Below are 21,787 nucleotides of genomic sequence, written 5' to 3'. Positions count from 1 at the left end.
GTGGAGGTGCTGTGTCCTTCACTCTGTTCTCCTCTTGCATGGCCTGCTGTTAGTGTGCGTGTGTCCATGTGTATGTGTTTGTATATGTGTGAGTGAGTGTGTGTGTGTGTGTGTGTGTGTGTGAGGGTGGACAACATGGCTGCTGACAGGCTACAGCTGCAAGAGCTGACACTTGTGATATTTTAAACATCTGGTATTTTTACATAAATTATTACGGCTGTATTGATTTAAAAAAAAAATGTGGTTGGTCCACCAGACCACTGAGTAACAAAAACATGAACACCAGACCTTCATAATTAGCATCCTGCAATACACACTGATATGACACATTCCAAGACTCAGAGATGCTATCTTATATGCAATACTGCAACAAAGCAAACATGATTACAAAACAGCCCACCGGATGAACTACATGATGCAGAAAACAGAGAGAAAACATTCTGTACTTTGTATCTTTTCACAAAAAGGTCAGAAACAGAGTTTGATTTTCACGGCTATGTGAGAAAATTCTAGTATGTCTGGTATATTTTCAACACTCAGCTAGTGTTCATCAGAGAGTCTTCCTTAGTATGAGGTATACAGGTTTTCCCAAAATAATGATTTGCCGGTGTTCTTTTCCAAATTGTTGTTAAAAGCACATATTGAAAATCTTCTGGGCTAAAGGTGACTGAAACACCTGAAAGGTTTGAGTGCTGATGAGCGCTGACATCACAACAAGGGGATAAAATGTGTGGGCTTTGGCATCATTCCCATAGTAGCTGTTTTGTCAGCTTTTAGCTAGTTTAGCAGGTTTTTGCAAAGAATGAGAGGATCTAAACAGCAAATATCATTTAATATGTCAAGTTATTACAGACATATAAACAGACATTTTTATTACAAAAAAAAACAAAAAAAACGATACATATCGCTGCTGTCTGAACAAAACCTTGTATCTCTATTTTTATAGTTTTTCAGGTTTTGTCATAATTTGAAAATGTCTGTTGCCTTTTTACACTGTGAGTAAATTTCACAATGAATGGACAAAAAGAAATGTATGTGTATATATATACACACTTTGAAAAGCTAGGTGTTTCCAAACTCTGGACAGTCATTGTAGTTTAGTTTGAATATGGCCACAGATGCAGCTATCACTGAGCTACTGGCGGCTCAGCCTTGAGCCTCCACACATCAAAAATGACTTTGGAAAGTTGAGCTGAGGTTTGACATATAGAATTTTTTTGCTGCTCTCAGAAGTGCTGTGGTGTCAGATTGGCAGCTATGTGCTGCGTGCTGTGAAGGGCACCGGCGGGCGTAATCCACAAACCCTGAGATGCGATCATCTCCAGCAGCTGAACTGTGCAGTTACATTTGACGGGCTTAAAGAGGGAGCGGCTAGCGCAGGTGGAAAAGAAGAGATGTAGGAAAAGTCTCTGTCACATCAGCATTCCCTCACCACGCTCAACCTTTCCCTTCAAACACTGCAAATAAATAAATCAGACGCTCCTCTGAGGGCTCGGATGTGCTGCATGTATGTGTGCACACCAAAAGGACGGGTGAAAGATCTGATGAGCCGACAGACAGCAAAACTCAGCCTGAGTTTCAAAGCAACCAGCAAGAGACTAGGCTTTTAATATTCTGATATTATAGAGAGAGATAGAGAGAGAGAGATAGATGGAGAGAGAGGAAGAGAGAGAGAGAGATTAAAGCCCTTTATTTGACCACTGTGCACTAACCTTCAGACACTAAAGACAAACTGATAAATGGGCTAATTATGCTTGATCAAGCTAAATTTAGGCACATGTCGATACCTTTATATACTCCTCTAAATCTACATACTGATACACATCCATCCCCACCATCTGAGAATGCTACCCAGATACTGAAAGAAAGGATCAAAGTTGTCTAAACTTGATAAATCAGTAAAAAGTACATATGTTTAAAGGGTGCTTTACAATTAAGTTAATTTGCCAATGACCAACATGACAACACACTTATTAACATCTACTCTGAGTCTCTGAGTGCTTCGGTAGCATGGTAGCCACTTTAATGCAAGTAGTGTGTTCACACTGGAAAAATGAAGTAGGGTGTTATGCACAGGTATTGTCCAGATGAAAAATAAACTATGCCACTTTGGACACTCTGCACTCCGTAGTTGAGGCTGCCATATGTAGTGAATGAGAGGAGCCTGGAGAGTCTGCTCCAGTTCAAAATTTCAAACAAGAGTTGGTCTCACTGTCTCTCAGTAACAGGGGTATCAGAACATTAGAGATGGGGGGGTTGGATCTGAACTCTCCAGGACCAGGACTGGACACTCCAGATCTAGAGTGTACAGAAAAAACCTTTGTTTATAACAATCCCTACACACTTAAAAAAGATGATTCTTTAAGGGTTCTTCAATGCTCTGAGAATGCTCTGTATATGTTTTTTTATACATCATCCAAAAGGGTTCTGCTATTGTTACAATCTCAAGTTTATAACAAAAGAAGAATCTATTTTTGGTTCTATATAGAACTTTTGTGAACATGGTTCTATACAGCACCTGAAAGGATTCTGCTATTGTTACAAGTTTAAGCTTGTAGCAATACAAGGACCTCTTCTGGTGCTATACAGAACAATTTCCCTTCGTTTTATCCTAGTTAAGGTTGAAAATTCTGAGAGCTTTAGTCAAACACAGCATTAATTCTTTACCAACTCTTAATATAACACTGATTAGAGCTGCAGGAGAATCACCAGGATATACTATAAAGCCGGCGGTATACTTAAAAAGCAGCACTGTGCTTCACAACCGCATGTTTAATGGAAATTCAATTTTGTTTAGTTCTCTCAGCATTTCTCATCATTTCAAACATACTGCTGGCTTAAGGCTAGAGGACTGGTCAAACCCCAGACTCTTTTGTTCTTCGATCATTAATATATTTTTTAAGAGATCATAACATTTAAGAGTGCTGACATTTTACTGGTTATTTTTATAAAGTTAGCGTTGTTTCCAAACACACAGACAGACTATATGTGTGTGGGAATTGTGAGAGATACTGAGCAAGACAGAGAGACAGAGAGAGAGAGAGAGCGCAAAAGAGTGTATGAGAGAGAGAGAGAGCACGAGAGAGAGAGAAAGAGAGAGAGAGAGAGAGAGAGAGAGACAGAGAGAGAAAGAGAGAGAGAGAGAGAGGCAAACAAACAAATGGCCTCAAACCATTGCATGGTACCAAGTCAGTTTTTTAGGTTTAGGAGAGTCACTTACTAGAGAGTAATGACACACAGTGTGGAAGTGGAAGCAGTGTGTGCTTTATCTTCATAATGTACACACTAAGTGACCAGGCATATGAGCTACACACCCACAGGGTTGATCCAAAACCTCCAGTGCTTCACTATTTGTAGTATTTTAATGGACAGACTGTGACTGAAGTGAACTGAGACTAAGTCTGACGTGCTACTCCAGACTCAGTCTCTTGTTTGGCCCAATTTAGATCAGCGCTGACAATTAAAGGGTCCATAGCCTACAGTTTTTCTAGTTTTTCCCCTGAGGTCCACTTATAAGTTTTTGTTTGGTTTAGATAACAAAAACACGCTTCATAATTCATTTTTACATGACCTTCTTCCAGCATCCCTTTATCCCATTCAACTCTACAAGCTGTTTTTGTAACTGTGCCTGAAAGACTTTGGTGCTGTGCCACAAACACCTTCTGCTCTCATTGGCTGTCCTGTCTTGTGTCTCACTCAGAAAAGCAGTCCAGCCTGAAACACTTCTTATAGCTTCAGTGTAAATGGGATTACTAAACTGCTGTTGAGTTAATGAGCTATATGTAAATGAGCTGAGTCTTGATTAGCTGTCTTTTATTGCATCTCATTTAAGCTCACCAGACAAAAAAATAGTCATGTTATGTCCCTCTGTAAGACGATGAGCAAAAGGCAAAATCTGGTTGTCCAGCAGCTCAGTGTAGGCACTGTGGTTCAAATTTACTGTCACCTCAACCAAAGGACCCATTTCCACGTAATGAAAACACCCCTAGAACAACACAGAGGCTCCTCCAGCTTGAACCGCACCTTGCACACAGTCCACACTGAAGGCTTCCTGAGTTCTATGATGAACACGACGCTGAGCATCATTCACATACAGGCAGGAACGAGATTCATCTGACCAGATAACACGTTTACAAACATAAACAGTCCAATTTTTGTGTCTCTTCGTCCACTGTAACCAACAACTTTGTGAGCAGAAGTGAGTAAAGGCCTCTTGCATGTCACTCTGCTCCATATGTTCATGGTATGCAGTTCCCTTCAGAGAGTTCTTTCAGAAATTGGTTGTGAAGGACCTATGTTGACTTCTAGAAGCAATTCCTACCTGGAAGCGAAGTGATTTTTATTCACAAACCATGAAACACATTGGCAGTCACTATTCGTCAGGTCCGTCTTTCGGCCATGGAGTTCTGCTTGGCTGCCCTCTTTTGTAATTAATTCAAAAAGCACTCAGAGTCGAAATACTCCTTATAACTTCGGTATGGACGGGTGGGGCTAAATTGCCGTAGGCTGAACAGTTGGATATATGTTAATGAGTTGGTTCTCATGACATCACAGAAACAAAAAATTCAAAACAGGCTGTTTTTGAAGCATAGTTTCCTTAGATGGATCATATGGACACTTTGAAACTTCAACAACGTTTACATATTACATCAAAGTTCTTTCCTTCAAAAAAAGCAAGGAGAAGTCGTGTTTTCCATGATATATGGCGTTTAATAGGGAGCCTGTAGCCTCAGAGCCACGAGTTTCTCTTAAAGTAGCTGAAATCACTAATTAAAAGAGGTGTCTGGCTTCATTTGAACATATAGTGTATATATTGTATAAAGCAGGGAGTGAACAGCAGATTCTGAAACTTTAACAATGTTCATATAGTACTTTCTTAACTCAAAAATGCAAGGAATACTTGGCCTTCCATTATACGGGTGGTGTAAATGTAGGAGCGTTGTCTTGGAGGGGCTGCGGAATCACGTCTCAATCTAGAGTCATCCCAGCTGCGAGCCGGCGCTGCAGTCATTACGAGAGAGTCAGGCGTGACTGGTCGGAGCTGCAGCTACTTCATCATTATCTGAGCGGTGGCAGAGCCGCCTGTCGCTTGAGTGATGGTCCACAATGCTTAGCAAGAAGGAGACCACCTGTTCTCCTCCACTGCCTTTAATTGAATAATAATGCAATCAGGATCCATTTATGTGCCGCAATTACACCGCCGGCTTGTTTACAGTTCACACTGGCCACGGGATGAGATCTCATTATTGGACTAATGTATCCACAACTCTTTGAGAGTGGCATGTGTGTTTCTCTGTTTCTACTGCAGATGTTTCATTTCAGTTGCAGCACGAAGAGAGACAGCAGCTGTTTGAAGAGTTTTCTCGCTCTCTTTCTTTTGCCGCCCTTGAGCTGACCCCACTGCCCTCTATCAGAATGCTAATGAGAGACGGCACACTGTAGCCAATGTCAATCAGCCTGCCACAGGCACTGATGAAGCCATTAGGAGCATAACGCAGAGACACTGTGTTTACTGTGCTTGGGGATAACTGTTGGCTTTCAACGGTCATTACATAGAATCTCAGGAGCTGGAGAGGCATCTGGAGTAGGATCTTGAGCTCTACAGCCAGGACAAATTACTTTTGTCTGTTGCGTGAAGGACTCTGGAAAAGTCTGAATGTTTAAGGGGCTGACTTGCATGGAATTAATGCAATTTAATTGTGATAAAATATGCACTTCGTTAGATGGAAAGCACTGACAATATCTCACATCACTATGAAATCAAATTTCATGTCTTTGTGAAGCATCTGGAGCAGCATCTATAGCACTACAGCTAACAGCTACAAGAAGGCAAGGACAAATCACTTTTCTTTAGTCCTTTAGTAAAAGTCAACAGTCTGAACACTTAAGGGGTGACTCGCATGGAATTAATGCATTTTGACTGCATTAAAACATGCATGATAAAAGATCACATATGATGAAATGTACCGACATCTTACTATACAAGTAAATCAAAATAGCGCACATTAAATACATACAGATTTCTAATTGACCCTATATCTCAAGCATTTGGAGTAGCATCTACAGCACTAAAGGAAAGGATGAAGGTTAAAGGATGTAGCTAAAGGGAAAGATGAAGGTTAATCATTTATGCACTTTGATTTGATTAAAATGCGCTCAATATGACCACAGTTGTACAAACACAATCTGTTACACATTATAACTAAATAAGAATATTATGAAATGTCATTTTCATATATTTCATATCTATATCCTAAAGAAGCATGAATAAAAATGAAAAGACAAAGACAAGTCACTTTAGTATTTTTAGTAAAGGAGTGAACGGAAGTTTGATTGTTTAAGGGGATGACTTGCATGGAATTAATATAATTTGACTGCATTGAAATCTGTATCATAAAAGACCAAATATGAATTGTACTGACATGGGCTACCATGCACTAATATTTTAAAAGTTTAATGGAGCAATTTGCATGAAATGACTGGCTTTTCACAGTATTAAAGTACACATGGTAAAAGATGGAATGCACCAACATGATCTATCTAATATTATAATTAAATCAAAATATGATTCATGAAATGTATCGAGCTTTACATCCTGTGTCTATTTTTGGCTGCCAGCATCAGTCTTCATAAGAGAAGGACAACAAATATTTATAGCTCCTGAAACACTCCAGAAAAATCCTTTTATGACTCTTATCCAGTACATCTGATGATGAGGCAGACTTTGGTTCGTTCATTAGTGAATATCCTGTGTTCGGCCGACCTTGGTGAAGGAGCCACTGTCAGTGCTTGAGACGAGCTTTTACCCTGATTGGGTGAGACGCTTTAGCTGAATTGGCTTGGCTAGTTCGAGGGCCCCCAACGACTATAAAGCCATGTCTCATTCAGCCCTGTATCTCATGTGTCCTCTCTCTACAGGGGGCAAAGTTTCAAAACTGCTGCTGCTGCCACTGCCCTGAGTTTACTCTCCCAAGACCCAAGCTATTGAAGCCACAGTTTATTATTCAGCCAGAGCCCTGCAAAGAAGGCATAGAAAACGGCACGCACAGTCAAGGAGAAATCGCCCGCATTTCAGTGGCATATTGTTGAGGAGTCCTTGAGGAGGAGGGAAAATATGCCTCTCTTTGTGGAAGCAAACCGGTTGTGTGATAAGATGTGCTATGGAGAGAGCAAGAAGAAACGCAGAACAAAGTCAATCACGGTCAAAACCTCCAGAGAAGAGCTGTGAGACGGAAGAGAGAGAGAAAGAGAGCAAACAGGGGTCGAGGACAGAATGTATCTGTGCGGCTAACGAGCTAGCCCTCAAACAGCACCAAAAAAAAGGCATGAGGGAAGAGAGAATGAAAGACAGGTAAAAGAGATGGAAGTAGAGACCACACTGTGAGCGATGCCACAAAGGAACACCTTTTGGCTCCCTAAAGAACCTTTCAGTGGATGGTTCTCTGAAGAAGTATTTTTGTAAATGGAGAAGATCCTATTTTAAAGTTTAAAGAACTTCCACATAACAAAAATGTTCAAAATCAATCAGTGTTTGTTTTTTGTCCCTCAAAACTGCACATCTAAAACAAGAATAACACTGGAACCTTTATTTTTAAAGGGTGTAGCAGGTTAGCGTCATGGCTGAATGGAGGTTTACCTTCTGTCTCTGGAGCTGAATGGAACTACATGGATACCCAAGGGCCCACCGCCATTTGACACCTCGACTGGCTTCAGCATGTCTCTGGGGTGGGGATAATAATAATAAAAAAAAAGTAAATAAAAAATTAGCCAAAAAGTTAAAAAAAAATAAAAAAATACAAAACAACAAAAGAAAACACAGACAACAGTGCAGAACAGGACAACCCAGCTGTTGGACTGGGTGGGAGCATGAAGGCCACAGTAAGGATTTTCAGCTCGCCTGGATCTCTTTCTACAGGGGGCCATCTATAATCCAGACAGCCATTAAGACACTGTGGGTCGATGAAGGACCCAAATAGACACTTCAATTAAGTGATTAGGATCAGACTGAGGCCTGCAGTAGGCTTGGGGGGTTGGTTTGAACAGTAGAGAGTGAGCCACATCTGTGCGGGGGAAGCCCGAAAGTATGCAATGGGAACCCAGAGCGAGAAAGAAAACAATAAAAGGGCAGATTAATGAAGATGAATACATGCAATGAAAAGGTGCCATTGGCTTTTTTCATTTTACTGACTGTGAGGGGAACAGTGTGTTACAATAATTTAAAGTCACTTTTATTAGCCCCAGTGCTGTACTTATTTGTACTGGATTTAAAATCAATCAAGCCGAATTGTCATAATTGTCATGTTCCAGAGTCCAGCTGAATGCTACAGGGCACTGTAACAGATTCGGAAAGTTTTTGGAGAGTGTGATCAGTTGCAAGCACTAACACAGGTACATACATACATACATACATACATACATAAATAAATAAATAAGATTGGAGCTTACTCTAGATTGAGCGATTCAACACAGGAGTCAGCCCGGCCCACCGGTTCAATCCGTCCATTCCTGCCTTCGTCTCTCCTCCTTTCTTCTTCCTCTTCATCCTGTGGAGAACAATAACAGTGAGAAAACAGTGAGAGTGGAAACACTTTTAATTAAGGATGCTCTAATCCAATCTGGCACCGTCTGTAAAGATGCGTAAAACATGTCTAAATGTTATTGAGCTGAATTCTCCACAGAAAATGAGAGAAATCAGTAAATTTAGTTTAAGAAAATAAAATCACTATCAATCTACATAGTTTTAATGAAAACCCCATGTCACAATTACTGGTACCCTTGCATTTATTACTTTGTGCAACCTTTCTTTGCCAATGTAACAGCAGTGAGTGTTCTCCTTTAATACAGAATCCCTGAAGATCCTATGGGATTCTCTCAACTGGGCTCTCTACTTCAGCTCACTCCTCAGGTTTTAAATGGGGTTTAAGTCAGGGGACTGGAGACATGTTTCCATTTAAAATTGCCTTCATGGAGTCCATGACATCATGCATCCAACGAGGTTGGCAGGGCATTTGGTGAAAAAAAAATGCTTTTATAAATATAAAATTCCTTCTTTATACACCCACCTTCAGTGTTTGTTGACAGAAAACTCTACTCTGTCTTATCTGAGAGATAGAACCCAGTTCCACTCAACCTTCCAGTAGCATTTAGTGAACACCAGGCACTTAAATCTTTGGACAACACAAAAGGCTTTCTTCTGTCACACCTTCCAAATAGTTTGTTAGCATGGAGGTGTGAAGAATTTGTGACTACTATCTTCTTCAAATCTCCAACCATGATAATTTTTGCATATGCATCTACCTCACTGTACATGGGGACTAAATAAACTTGTGTCCTGTCCCAGGCACGTTCACTACAGCTCTGGTTGTTTAAACTTCTTAAATTATAACCCTAACAGTGAATAAGGGTCACTCTACTTGCATTTATTTACAGCTGTTGTAAAGCTGACAAACAATTATTATCCACAACCTGTGGCAGTCAATCACATTTTCAATAGTTAACAAGCAGTTTAAATGCCTGCAGTGAGGAGCTAATTTAAAGTGGAAAATGAAAACAGCTACTAATAAAACTTGCAATGCCAGAGTTTAAACAACAGGAAAGTCAAAACGAAAGCCTTTCGTCAAAAGAGTTAAACTAGCCACATGTAAAATGTTAACATGTGGTTATTATACACTCAGCAGTAACAGCACATTGAAAGCCAAGAAAAGAAGTAGACCCACATAGTGAATGTCACAGCAATTTGAAAGCAGCTGACTGAAGACAACATAAAATAATAAAATAAATGTAAAACTTAGAACTAAAAATGAGTCTGAAAGTCTGACTCAGCAGCTATTTAGTATCAAAATGACTCAGATGGGATGTTTTTTTTCTTGCTTTCTGAAAGCTGAGGCCTTTACTTCATCCTTATTTTACAATGCCACTTTTGCCAGATGCCTAGATTATAGTAGCAGCTACTTTTGTCAGGGTGACTCATAGAGTGTTTAGCTGGTCCTAGACCAGGAACAGTGTAAGAGAAAAGATGACCGTAATCGATTCCTCAAACTCAGTCAATCAGCCAGGGGTCACCAGGGCCTGAGCCTGCAGCTAATCTGATAAGGAAAGGGCGACTCGCTGAGGCACATTTGTTTCTTCCACTCTCTTCCATTACATCCCCGCTGCCTCCCTCTCTCTCTCTCTCTCTTACTCTCAACCTCAAAGTCCACGTCATGTACAACTTCATGCCTTCAGCACGACAGATATTTTTTCCAGAAAGTCAATTCACAAACCTTGACGTTTGCTATCAAGGCATGTCAAGCTAATGACATTGGTTTGTGTTTGCTAGTGCCTTCATTCCCCATTTCACTCTGGTTCTCAAGGGAACAAGAAAGGGAACTCAAATCCGCAATCAAGTGCGTCCGCACTTAATGGGGGAAATATCTGCATAATGATAGGTGAATATTCCCCTCTCTAATTTCGCTCAGGCCCTTGACTGAGGGATCATTTCCAAGGCCAAGTGAGCGTCTAGACGGCAGGCGTGAAGCCCGCGCCGGTTTGTTAGCCACCGATATTAATATTCCGTCAGTCTCACCCTTAACCTTCGCCTCTCGCCGAAATGTCAAGCACAGCTAAATAAGCGCTTCGCCGTCTTTATATGGAAATGCATTCAGCCTTTTCAGACAGTCACCCTCCACCAAACGCGTCCTACGGCCTGGAGAGGCTGTCTGGCTCCCTCTCTCTCGCTCTCTCCTCCCATCTCTCCATCTCTCTTCCCCTTCTATCTCCCTTTCATTGAAGAGGTTAAAGAAAGAGGTCATGAAAATTTCATCAGAAAAAAACCTGAGGAAAAAGCAGTGAGTCATCCAGAACTACTGCCTGTGAAAACGAGTCAATCACCTCCTGTCTCCTACTGTCGGTGCCTTAATTACATGTCACCCAAACATTCATTTATATGAAAAACAGCAGGGAGTGAAGATGGGGGGGGGGACGTGTTCTGACAATGATCTCTTATGTGAACCTGTTTCAGGATTCCTATTCAGACTTCTTTCCAAAGAAGAAACAAATCACTCAATTTAAGTCAGACACTGATCTAAATTACATGTATATGCACATACAGAGGGTACTGCACTCTGACACAAACAAACACAGTTGCTGTATTCAGTGGAAAGGAGACAAACAGAAGGGCGTAAGTATATACTTAGAGGTAGAAACAAAGGTCTCTGAGACGGCATGCTGTGTGCATGAAGCCAAGAGAAGGCCAGTCTTGCGGAATGCTGTGATTGGCTCGGATTGCAGCACATGCTTTTGTGTTGTTTCTGACAGCTCTAAGATGGCACGGAGGAGCCAGGCTGCCTTCCATTCATCAAAACTGACACTGACAAGTCATTACATCCAATAACAGAAAACTACTCAAGATATCAAGAATTCTAGAGCATAGTTGGATAGTGTGTGAGAGAGAGAGAGAGATAGTGAAATTTAAAGGGAGAGTCAGAGAAACTGGGGGAGAGCAGGAGAGAGAGAGAGAGAGACATTTGGAGAGAGATGCATCTTCAGTTTCATTGTTTGTGGTGAGAAATCATTATGTGAAGTGAATGCAGTCTTAGTGTGTCTGTATTTGGCTGTAAACTATGCAGCAATAATAGAGTCAAATAAAAGGTGGTCAGCGGAAAGCGAGCCCTGTAGCTGGCTAAAGAGCCACTGTGAAGAGGCAACGATTCATACTTTCTGAAGGTTAGACTTACCGGTCAGAGGACAGAGAGTAGAGTCCCTCATACAGAAAGAACTGCGTCTTTCTCTCTGGCATGAGAAGCAATGAGAGAGAAAGAGAGAGATAGAGAGAGAGAGAGATGTAGGCTGGCAGCTATTGTCCAGCTTTGTCCACCTGCCAAAGCAGAGGCATTTAGCCAGGGAGGAACGCTAACTTCACTGAAAGCCTCGTTTATCATCCTCCCCTGAGCCCTACTGGACACTGCTGGACCCCACACTACGAGAGGAGAGGTCATTTTCACCAGGATCCCCAAGGGGACAGCTTCACTTCAGCTTCAGTCGCTGAGTCCTTCACTGCTAACGTGTCAGTGGGGCACAGTTACTCACACACACTTGTATATGTGTGCGCACAAAGTGTGTATGTGTGTGTATCAGATCTGGGCTTGGTCCAGGAGCCACTCAGCCCTGCACCGCCAGGAAGCCACAGGTTACGAGGCTGGTGATTAGACAGGCAGTGCATTAGATTATTGAGGCCAGGAGGGAGGGAGGGGGGGAGTGGGAGAGAGGGAGAGAGGGAGGGAGAGAGAGAGAGAGAGAGAGAGAGAGAAAGAGAGAGAAGGAAAGAGAAGGAAAGAGAGCACACACATGGTTCAGTGCTGTGAGCTTACAGCTAAGGTGGCTCTCTCAGCGGAAAGCAGGAGCAAAATAGATGAGCTCCAGGCTGGCCTCAGCCACAAGAAATGAGCTCTTGGTTAAAGCAGTTGTTCAGCCATTTGCCTTTACTGCAAAAGTACTCAATCAGCTAAGAGATGTTTGATGTCTGAAGTTTGCTTTTTTAGTTTTGCACTAGAATGAGCTATGAAACTAAGGTACTCAACAAATAATGAAAGCTTATAGCCACCATTTATTTAAACTACACATCTAAATCATCACGCATTGCCTCAAACTGTTAAGTCATCTAAACAGACTCACTTCTGTTGGTTCTTATACTGTATGGCCCTGTTCATATTTAGTTTGACATCCATCTTCAGCGATCTGAACACAAGTGGACAGAGACACTTACGTTAACACCTGGCATTTCCACGGGTTTTGAAAATGTCTAAAGTGACCATATGTGTTTAGATTTTGTGATGGGAGGATGAGGCCCATATTTACTATGTCAGTTTCTTTTGCTATCAGATAGAAATGCCCCATGAGTCTTTATTTGTGTACAAGTACAAACAGTTTCAAACTTATAAACAAACAGAAGAGAAGGTGTGCTGCCTGCTTATGATCAAATTACCCAAAATGTCTGTTAAGGCTAGGCATGAATGCTTAAAGATGCTATGCTGAAAGATGGCTGCTACTACTGTTTTTACTATGCCACTACTGTCCATTTGGTAGATAACAAACTTTGTATTTAGACTGAGACTAGTGTGGGAAGTGAAAAATTCTGGATTCTGTATTTTCTTTGTAAACCATCCACTTTGACTGCCCCAAAATTTGCAGACTAAGGAGGCCTAAGAGCACAGACTGACTCATGACTATGTATTGTGGCAAACCTCGGCAGAACTGGTGAAACAAAAGCCTGGATTTTAAGGAAGCCTTTAGAAATGGAGTGAGAACAGGGTGCCATAACCCAGCATAGTATTCCTGTAATTAACTAGTTCATTCTAACAATCTTAGGCAGGGTTATCATTAAATTGTGCTGGAATCCAGCCCTTCAAGACTGAAGCATCCCACTCCTGTTTTAGAAGGACCTTCAGCCCATCCAGAGGACACTGAAGGAGGCCTGGGTGACAGCAAAGTGGACTCTGAGGCTGCTGTTTTTGACAGCAGTGGACATGCCCTCAGGCTGTGGGAAAGGGTCATATAGTGGGGGGTCAAGAGGTCATGTTACACCCAGAACAGCAACACTGAACAAACTACATTGTAACTTAACACAGGCATAATAGCTGCTCTTTATTTAAATGGATCTAATTGTTGACAGTGCTTAAAGTCTATCTTAAAATCATTAACAAAACACAAGCTCTCTAATCCACTTTCCAAACTGGCTTCATAACCTGTTTTTACATCCAACATAAAGAGCTAGTAAATGGACCATACAATAACAGAAGGAAGACAGTAATCTTGCTGCAGACTGTTAAACAATGACTGCTGAAATATTTACAAAGAGCCCAGTCATGTTGCTAACTAAAAATATAAATGGGTCATTACCAAGCAATGGCTCACACCCACAAAAGCAGCACAGAAATCACCAAATGAGACAATTCACATCCACGTGTAAAGACATGCATGAAACAGGGCAGAAAAAAAGCTTATAAAATATTTCAATTAGTCACGCAGTAGGTTATCTATCCATCTGATTATCTATCCATCTATCTATCTGTCTATCTATCTATCTATCTATCTATTAAATGAATTGCTCTGTAAAAGGTTTTTCTTTTTTTTTGTTTTTTTGTTTTTTTGTTTGTTTTTTTTTACGAATTTGTCAGTTGTGGATGAAAACTATATGCACAACCCCTAATCAGACAAAATATGGGACGGTATGTGTTAAAATTAAAACTGAAACCAGTGATGTATAAATTATTTTTGACCTGTATTACATTAAAAACAATACAAACACATTATTTAATGCTTCACCTCATTACCTGCATTTTTAAATGAGCACATTTCTTGCAACATATTAAAAAAAAAGGGATAGTAAAGCATTCACCACTTTGTAATATTGCCACACCACTTAGAAGATGTTTAGGGAGTGAAGACACCAAGTGGTGAAGCATTTCAGGTATCATTTTGTCCCCCCGTCCATCCCAAATGCCTCCCAACCAGCTAGAAATCCCTGCTTTCTTCTGATTTGCATTCTCCATACTGTCCACATTGTATTTCTTTCATGCATTAATTCAAGATTTCACATTCACATGTGTCATTCACATAAAATTAACTCAAATTCAAGTTTGTTATGAACCATACAGTTTCATAGTGCCTTCTTTGAGACACATGTGTCAAAGTACTGTGAGGTCCAGCAGATTTATGGCTTTAAACAGAGCCTCAGGGGTCATGTCCAGGCCTGTTGCCTGCTTATAACTGTGCCCTGGTGCTGTGTAATCTGGTTAGTGGCTGCGATGGAGCCCTGTCCAGATGGGTTTGTCTGAAATACACTTTCAGGAAAGACAGAGAGCAGGGCAGTGTGTCAAAGAGCAGGGGCTGCTAGCCATAATCATACAGCTCACCTCCTTGACCCCGTAAAAGGGCAGCAAATGCACTCAAATACACACATGCACACATACACACATCAGATTACAGCAGTCATAGTGCACAGTCACTACAAAGGGATGACATAATATGCACTGGGTACCTACATAAGAGTTTAAGAACAGAATATAGTAGATATAAATATGTAATGTCTTATGGCCTGCAATGGATTTTTATGGCTTGTTATTGTCTTGGTATAGCTTGTTACGGTCTTTGGCTTGTTATGGCTTGTCAAGGACTGTTAGGGATACTGGCTTGATCATCAGGTCAAAGGATTCACATTCAATGAAATTATATGGGCTTAATGGCTTTTTTTTCCCAAGAAGTCTTAATTTACTCAAATTCTCTTTTACAGCTTAAAAACATTTGGCCTGGGACTACTTCAGAATGAGCAAGACAGACTTTTTGGCTCGACCACAACAGAGCATTTAGGAGAAGCTCAATAACTTCCTAAAGTGCCCAACTGGACTGGGGGTTCAAAAGGGAGGGGACGCACAGTCATCTTGACGCCAAAACTACACACTCAAGGCCATGTCAAACCCAAAGGAGACGGGGTAAATCATTCTCATCGAAGAACCATTATAATATAGCTGTCCCTCAGAGCCAGCCTCCATTACCCCAATTAGAGCTTCATGAAGGAAGGCTGATTCAATTGAACTTGAATGGTAGCCTCATCTTAACCCTTTCCATCCATACAGACCCATTTCAATCCTCCATTTTCAATGACCCCTATTAAAGCAGTCAATGAATCACCCTAGTCAGCATTTCTTAGACACTTATTTGCATTTATGTTGGACAAACAAATGTTAAAATGGCCTAAACTCAGTCTAAAATCATTAGTGGACACTGAGATGACCTGACTAATCAAATCTAGGTACATGGATACTATCTAAGTGCGGTTTAGGTCATCCTGTACGGGTAGCATGTATGAGGTATGAGGTAAAGCTTATTTTAAATGGTGCACACGATTCCGTTTTTCATAGCATGTTAACAGGCCATTTGAGCGCTCGCCTCCTTGAATGCCTCAAATCACTTTCCATCGTAGGCTGTCGCCTTGGGTATTGATTGAATCTCTCATCAACTTATCCCTTATCATACTACTGCCTGTCTGACATCACAGATAAAAGCTAAATGACAAAAATAGGGAGGCACATATACCATCTCAACACAGAACTTCAATCGATGAAGTACATGGTGCACCGTAAAGTGGTACACAAGAAGCATAGCAATTCTTAATTTTATTATTTATTTGACATAATATACAAAAGCAACAACTTGCTTCTGAAAAAAGTCCCCTTTCAGTGAACTTGTCCTTTCATACGAAGCAATAAAAACTCTTAATAGCAGCATCAGAATCTGCCTCGATCACACGGCTACATCTCTCGGGCCAATTATCACTGAATAGCTGTCTGGAACTGAAAGCTGAGTTAGGCTGCTTGGCTACAAATGAAAGTTCTACACTGATCCTACACTGGAGAGCAGTGTAGGTTAAGGCTAAGCTTTAAGGAAAAAGAGTTTCATTCTCACACATATTACATTTATATATATATATAATATATATATATAATATATATATATATATATAGCAAATTGAAGGAAATAATATATGAAATAACTGAACAGCACCGAAAACACAACACTTATCAACAGAGTTTGCAATGAGCTCACAATATGAGCATGCCAACAGTTAGGTTTCCATCTATTTCAATTCCATTCAATTCTATTCCATGTATTTTTATATGTATTTTGACATACCGCACTGTACAATCTTTTGAGGTAGCAAGACGCGTGGACTGACGAAAAAATATATCTTATCAAAGGACAAAATACAACCGTAATATAAGACGGTAAACAGACATTAAGTACCTGATAGAGATTAATGGACATTTCTTGAGCTATTTTATTGGCCAATGTGCCCTGTTTTTTCATTCTTACAATGTAAACAGCCAATGTTACAGCCATAAAATGAAGCAAATTTTACTCAACATCTAAAATTTAAACTTGGGCTATATTTCTTAGAAATGTTTTTATGGATATGATGTAAAGAGTTCTATTCTCTTGTACACAGCTGATGTAAACACAGGCTAATTCACAATTTTTTGTCCTCAACAATCCAGTTGTTTACTTGAATTTAATATCTGGATGGATACCTAGCCTATTCATTATTTCACACAACAAACTTTGTGTGTTTTAATGCATCAAGGATTTCACATGATCCAGCAAATAATATTGGTCAAAGTAATGCAGGCTAGTTTTCAACCACATCACATTAACAGTTAACCAATCTGATTTAATACATTACCAAGCATATCGCAATCACAAAATGCAGTAGTGTAATTGCACTGAGGTATTCTGTCCATAATGTGTGGCCCTGTTAGGCTAAATATACGCATAGAGCATGAGAAGTCCCAGAATACTCATAAAAGAATCAGACTTTTTATGAACCAGAGGCTGAAGCATAGCTTCCCGTAAGCCCATGCACTCATTCCATTTTTATTCTGCTAACTGTACTTCCACTCCACTTCTTTTCCTTTGCTTTAATCAAGAGAGACACAGCACCCCTTAAATCTGTCTGCATTTCGCTTTTTAAGACACTGCTAATGGTGTATAAAAGTTTGGCTATGACGTGAATTACTTTAAGCAAATTAAAGCCAAACAGGTTTTTAATGCTATTAGGTAAATTAAATCAGATACGTGAGCCGGTCGCATTTGTCCAGATCAGGAGGTTGGAGAGGTTAAGCGAGGGACGTTGAGTGGCATTGCTAAACAGGACCACGGGCCGTTTTCTAACCCGTTCCCCTCTCCGCCTCAGTCAATGAAATGCATCTGTGCCGAAGGCATCATCTGTCAACCGAGATTTCATACGAGCGCAGGCATATATCAGTGCCAGAGCACGCTTTGGTGGGGCCTCTGCATCGTTAAATTGCACTTTAATTAAATTAGGCCAGCTAATTATGAGGGTTTAAATCAATCACTTGGTCAATAACAAAAACCTAAAGCCCGCCGTGCCTAAAACTCGCAGGCCCTCATCAATAACCACAGACAGGAATGCGCTCTCATACTACACAGGGCTTTGAGAGGGTATGAATTATTGAAAATCGAGTTACCACAATTTGCTTTTGTCCTAGGCCACTCTGACATGGTCCTCCGGCAGTGAGGGAGCAGATAAGGGACTGGGAGCTAAACTCATGTCTCAGTTTGTGTGCTGGGAAATCACACACTTTTGGCTTATTTGATTTGATTGAGAAAAACCAATGCCTCTGCAAAGCAAATAAGCACTTGACATATCTGAGAATTACACAGGTTTAACACTTGATAATGTCATAAAGATTCTTTCCATTCTGAGTCCAAACAACAGTAATGACTTGGGAGGTAATGACAAAGTCAGTCAGGTTTTATGTCATTCCTTCTCATTACAGATGCTTTGAGTGAGGAACTTGATTAAGGAATATTGTTTAAAATATTTGCCATCTGCCCTTTGATTCTAATGCCATGATATTCAGTTTTTATCCTTTGTTTTGAATCTACTCACGTCTCACAGAAGAATAGTCTTTATAATATTGAACTAAATGTGAACTGTGACATTGTCACTGTCGGAACAAAACCTCATCTGAATCTGAATTGAAATTTGAATATACAGTAATTTTAAATTTTAATACATTATACATACATACCTGTCCCAGAACATAATTCTGTAGCATTTCTATTGGTCCTTATAAACTGTTATTACAATGTAAAGGGCATCTGGTGTTTTCAAATTATGCATAAAAAAAAAAATGTATGTGCTCAAATCTACCAATAGTCCTGTCGTTTGTGGGGGTGGATTTTTACAAAGACAAAAGGGGAGAGGAAGAGAAAGCAAGCAAGAGAGAGAGTGTGTGTGTGAGAGAGAGTGAAAGAGATATGCTGAGTCAGTTCCTCACTCTTACTTCATTCTCAGGTCTGTAGTGTTAAAGCTCTAGTGATCACTCGCTCAACCAGAAGACAAATACAAACGCTCAAAGAAATAAGGTGAACAAATCCTCTTCTTCTCCTCTTTTCTCTCTGTACACAGAGAGAGAGATGAACACAACCAGTGGTTAGAATATGTTAGCATATAGCTTCAGCTGAGCATTACGTGAGCTTATGGCTGCCTTTCCATGATTAATCATCATTTGGAGGTGATTAAGAGGGAGGACAGTGTCTGTACTAGCGAACGGAGTGATTAATCTAGCTTTCAGCTATGAAGGTCACTGAAATTGCAGACGATCACACACAGAGAAACAAAACCACGCAGTCACAGAGGCAAAAATAGGAGGCAGTTAGCATTTGACAAAGAGGTAAACATGTGGTTTTAAGCTTAATTTAGTTCAGCTATCACTTACATCAGTCTGAAAACATGCATATTATCAGATTTGTTCCGCTTCTCTAACCATAACAATATTCAATCAATTTCACTTTTATCAGATTTCAAATGCCCCCTCACCCTCACCGCCCTTTCCTCTAGAAAAAAATAAACAATGGCCTGAGCCGAGTCAAGAGACTGCCGTAGGTCTAGTTATCTGTATTTGGGTCACTATGTGTGATAATTAGCTTGCTGAAGGGCTGTCTCTGCTTCTTCTCACCAATAAATGAGGTGTTTCTGACTGGAGACACTTCATATCACTCTATGAATAATTTAGCAGGACATAAACCCTGGCTAAAGCTACTGCAACAGATCATTACCGAGCAACAGGCCCATTTCAGAGATTAGCACTTGATATACTGTCTCAGGCTATATGCTGTGCTTAAATGTTGCTGTTGTTGAGGAGGAGGCCAATAACTCATGGCAGAATTGGTGTAATCAGTGATGGTATGTGATTGATTATGGACATGTAAATACTGCCATGTTGATAACATTTTGGTAATACCAGTGGCATTCCTGGCCTGTGCATTTGCAATAAATAAATAAATAAATAAATAAATAAATAAATAGTTCAGTACCTCATAGCAAAATTGCTATAAATAGCGACGGTACAGGACTGATGGAAGCATGAAATCAGGTAAACCCTGCCATGGTGATATTGTTACTGGTATAACAACAGCGTTTCTATCCTTGTGCTGGGCGATGGTGCTATCCACTGTTCAGTCTGTTCAATCAAAGTGTTTTGTACACACATCAATTTTTCTCAGTACATCAAATGGTTTTGGGAAAACTGAACTCTTGACAGAAAGCTCCACTGACCACTCCAGTATGCTGCCTTTGCCACTGGCAGAATTTTCCGTCACGGCTCCATTAAAAGATATGGGACATCTGGTTTGCTGCTGTACATCTACTGTCATAATGTAAAACAAAATGTGCTGTCTTTCACTGAACACATCAGTGTGTCTAATTAAGGACAGAATGTGTAGCTCCCTCTCACTATTTACAACATAACACTTGTTATATATTAAACTCACCGGGGGAATGACCAAAAGATTTCTTGTACAAAAGTGTATTACATGGCCACAGTTTCTCTAAGTGGGAGTGATTTCGAATGCTGAACGAAGCCATTATTTTCGCTTTAAATATGGGAAATGTGCTAAACAGATAAACCCAAACACATGGAAAAACTCAGGGGAGTAGCTTGTAGACATATTTGAACATCCCCACAAAAATGTACGTCTCAAAATTGCTTTTGTTCCTTTCAATTTTTGCAAGTAAGCAGCACAGATGTTGTCCCTTCCATGAACTTCCAATGATAAAACTCACCTGGTATGACCAAGCTCCCTATCAAACACCTGCAGCCTCTGTGGCTAAGCACAGGATGTGTGTAGAATTCATGGGAAATCATGCCTGCCATGAGTGTCAAAAGCCTATGGGACGAGTCTTATAAACACAGAGTTCAGTGGCTGCATACTTCAGTGACTCTTTTTCATTTGGAGCATGACTGGAAAAGGCCAGCTGGCACAGCTTTGATTTCACAATACAATGCAAAATAGCATTGCTGTTCACACTTGAGAAGCACGTTCATCCTCGAATGGATTTACAACAGCGGATGAAAAATGTGAACGAAGACTAGAACAAAAACAGGAAGGTATAAAGCAGAGCAGTCCAGCATGTTAGCCTTGGGAAATAAACAGGGCTAATACCCTTTTCCAGCCTGGTCCAGACCTCTACTGTTCTGAGCTTGCTGCTTTATTTTTAGCACAATCATACAGTGCTGTCAGGTTCAGCAGGGCAGCCATCCATGACACAGCAGCCTCTACGCTGTCTGTCCCACACGGACAGAAGAGGGCAATGCTTCACAACACACTCTCAAACAAAGCAAACTAGAGTGAAGTTAAAGTTTTGTAATGCACACAAACAGTACAGACTAGGGAAGCTGAAGTCTTCTGAATGTTATAAAAAGGAGAATGGCCACATTTGAGCCCAGAGTTTACCATCTATGTAAAACCTTCCGTAATTAGCTGGAGCAGGCATGGCAGACTGTGGGTGGAACCAGACTCCACAGGAAGGTAGATCTCCAGGACAAGAGACGGTAACCACTAGTTTAGACCTTTCCTTTTAGACAGCATTTGACTGAGACCCATTTTCTATTCCAGCAAGATGAGAAATCTAAAATACATCTCAAAAGTATGCAGTAAATAATTGTAGAGAAAGGTGGCAGTAATGAGAGGTGAGTAATGAAACAATCATATCACTCAACTTTAACTCAACTGATTTATTCACACTTCTATCCCACTGATCCTAATGAGAAAATGCAGCAAGTATAAAGTCAAAATTACAGAGCCCTGCTGGTGACATCCCGTATGAGTAAAAATATTAAGTGGCCATGACTTAGTAAGGCATGGGAATGAGATGCTAACGCATGGCCACAACTTAGTAAGGTGTGGGAATGAGATAATTAAGCCTTGACCACAGCTTAATAAGGCA

The 21,787-nt window shown here is 40.5% G+C and overlaps 1 protein-coding gene across 2 annotated transcripts in view; it reads right to left on the bottom strand.

Moving 5' to 3' along the window:
- Positions 1–21,787, bottom strand: part of pard3aa (par-3 family cell polarity regulator alpha, a) — a 505,838-nt gene that overhangs the window by 264,193 nt on the left and 219,858 nt on the right. For both annotated transcript variants that reach the window (XM_036582761.1, XM_036582769.1), the window contains exons 6-7: positions 8,446–8,543; positions 7,637–7,720 (exon numbers count right to left, since the gene is read on the bottom strand). In XM_036582761.1, the coding sequence (XP_036438654.1) occupies positions 7,637–7,720; positions 8,446–8,543 (182 nt within the window). The remainder of the gene's footprint in view (positions 1–7,636; positions 7,721–8,445; positions 8,544–21,787) is intronic.

The sequence above is a fragment of the Colossoma macropomum genome, unplaced genomic scaffold, assembly GCF_904425465.1.
Source record: "Colossoma macropomum unplaced genomic scaffold, Colossoma_macropomum, whole genome shotgun sequence".
Lineage (NCBI taxonomy): Eukaryota > Metazoa > Chordata > Actinopteri > Characiformes > Serrasalmidae > Colossoma > Colossoma macropomum.
Note: the sequence above shows the minus strand (reverse complement) of the source record. Positions and strands in the feature narration are given on the sequence as shown.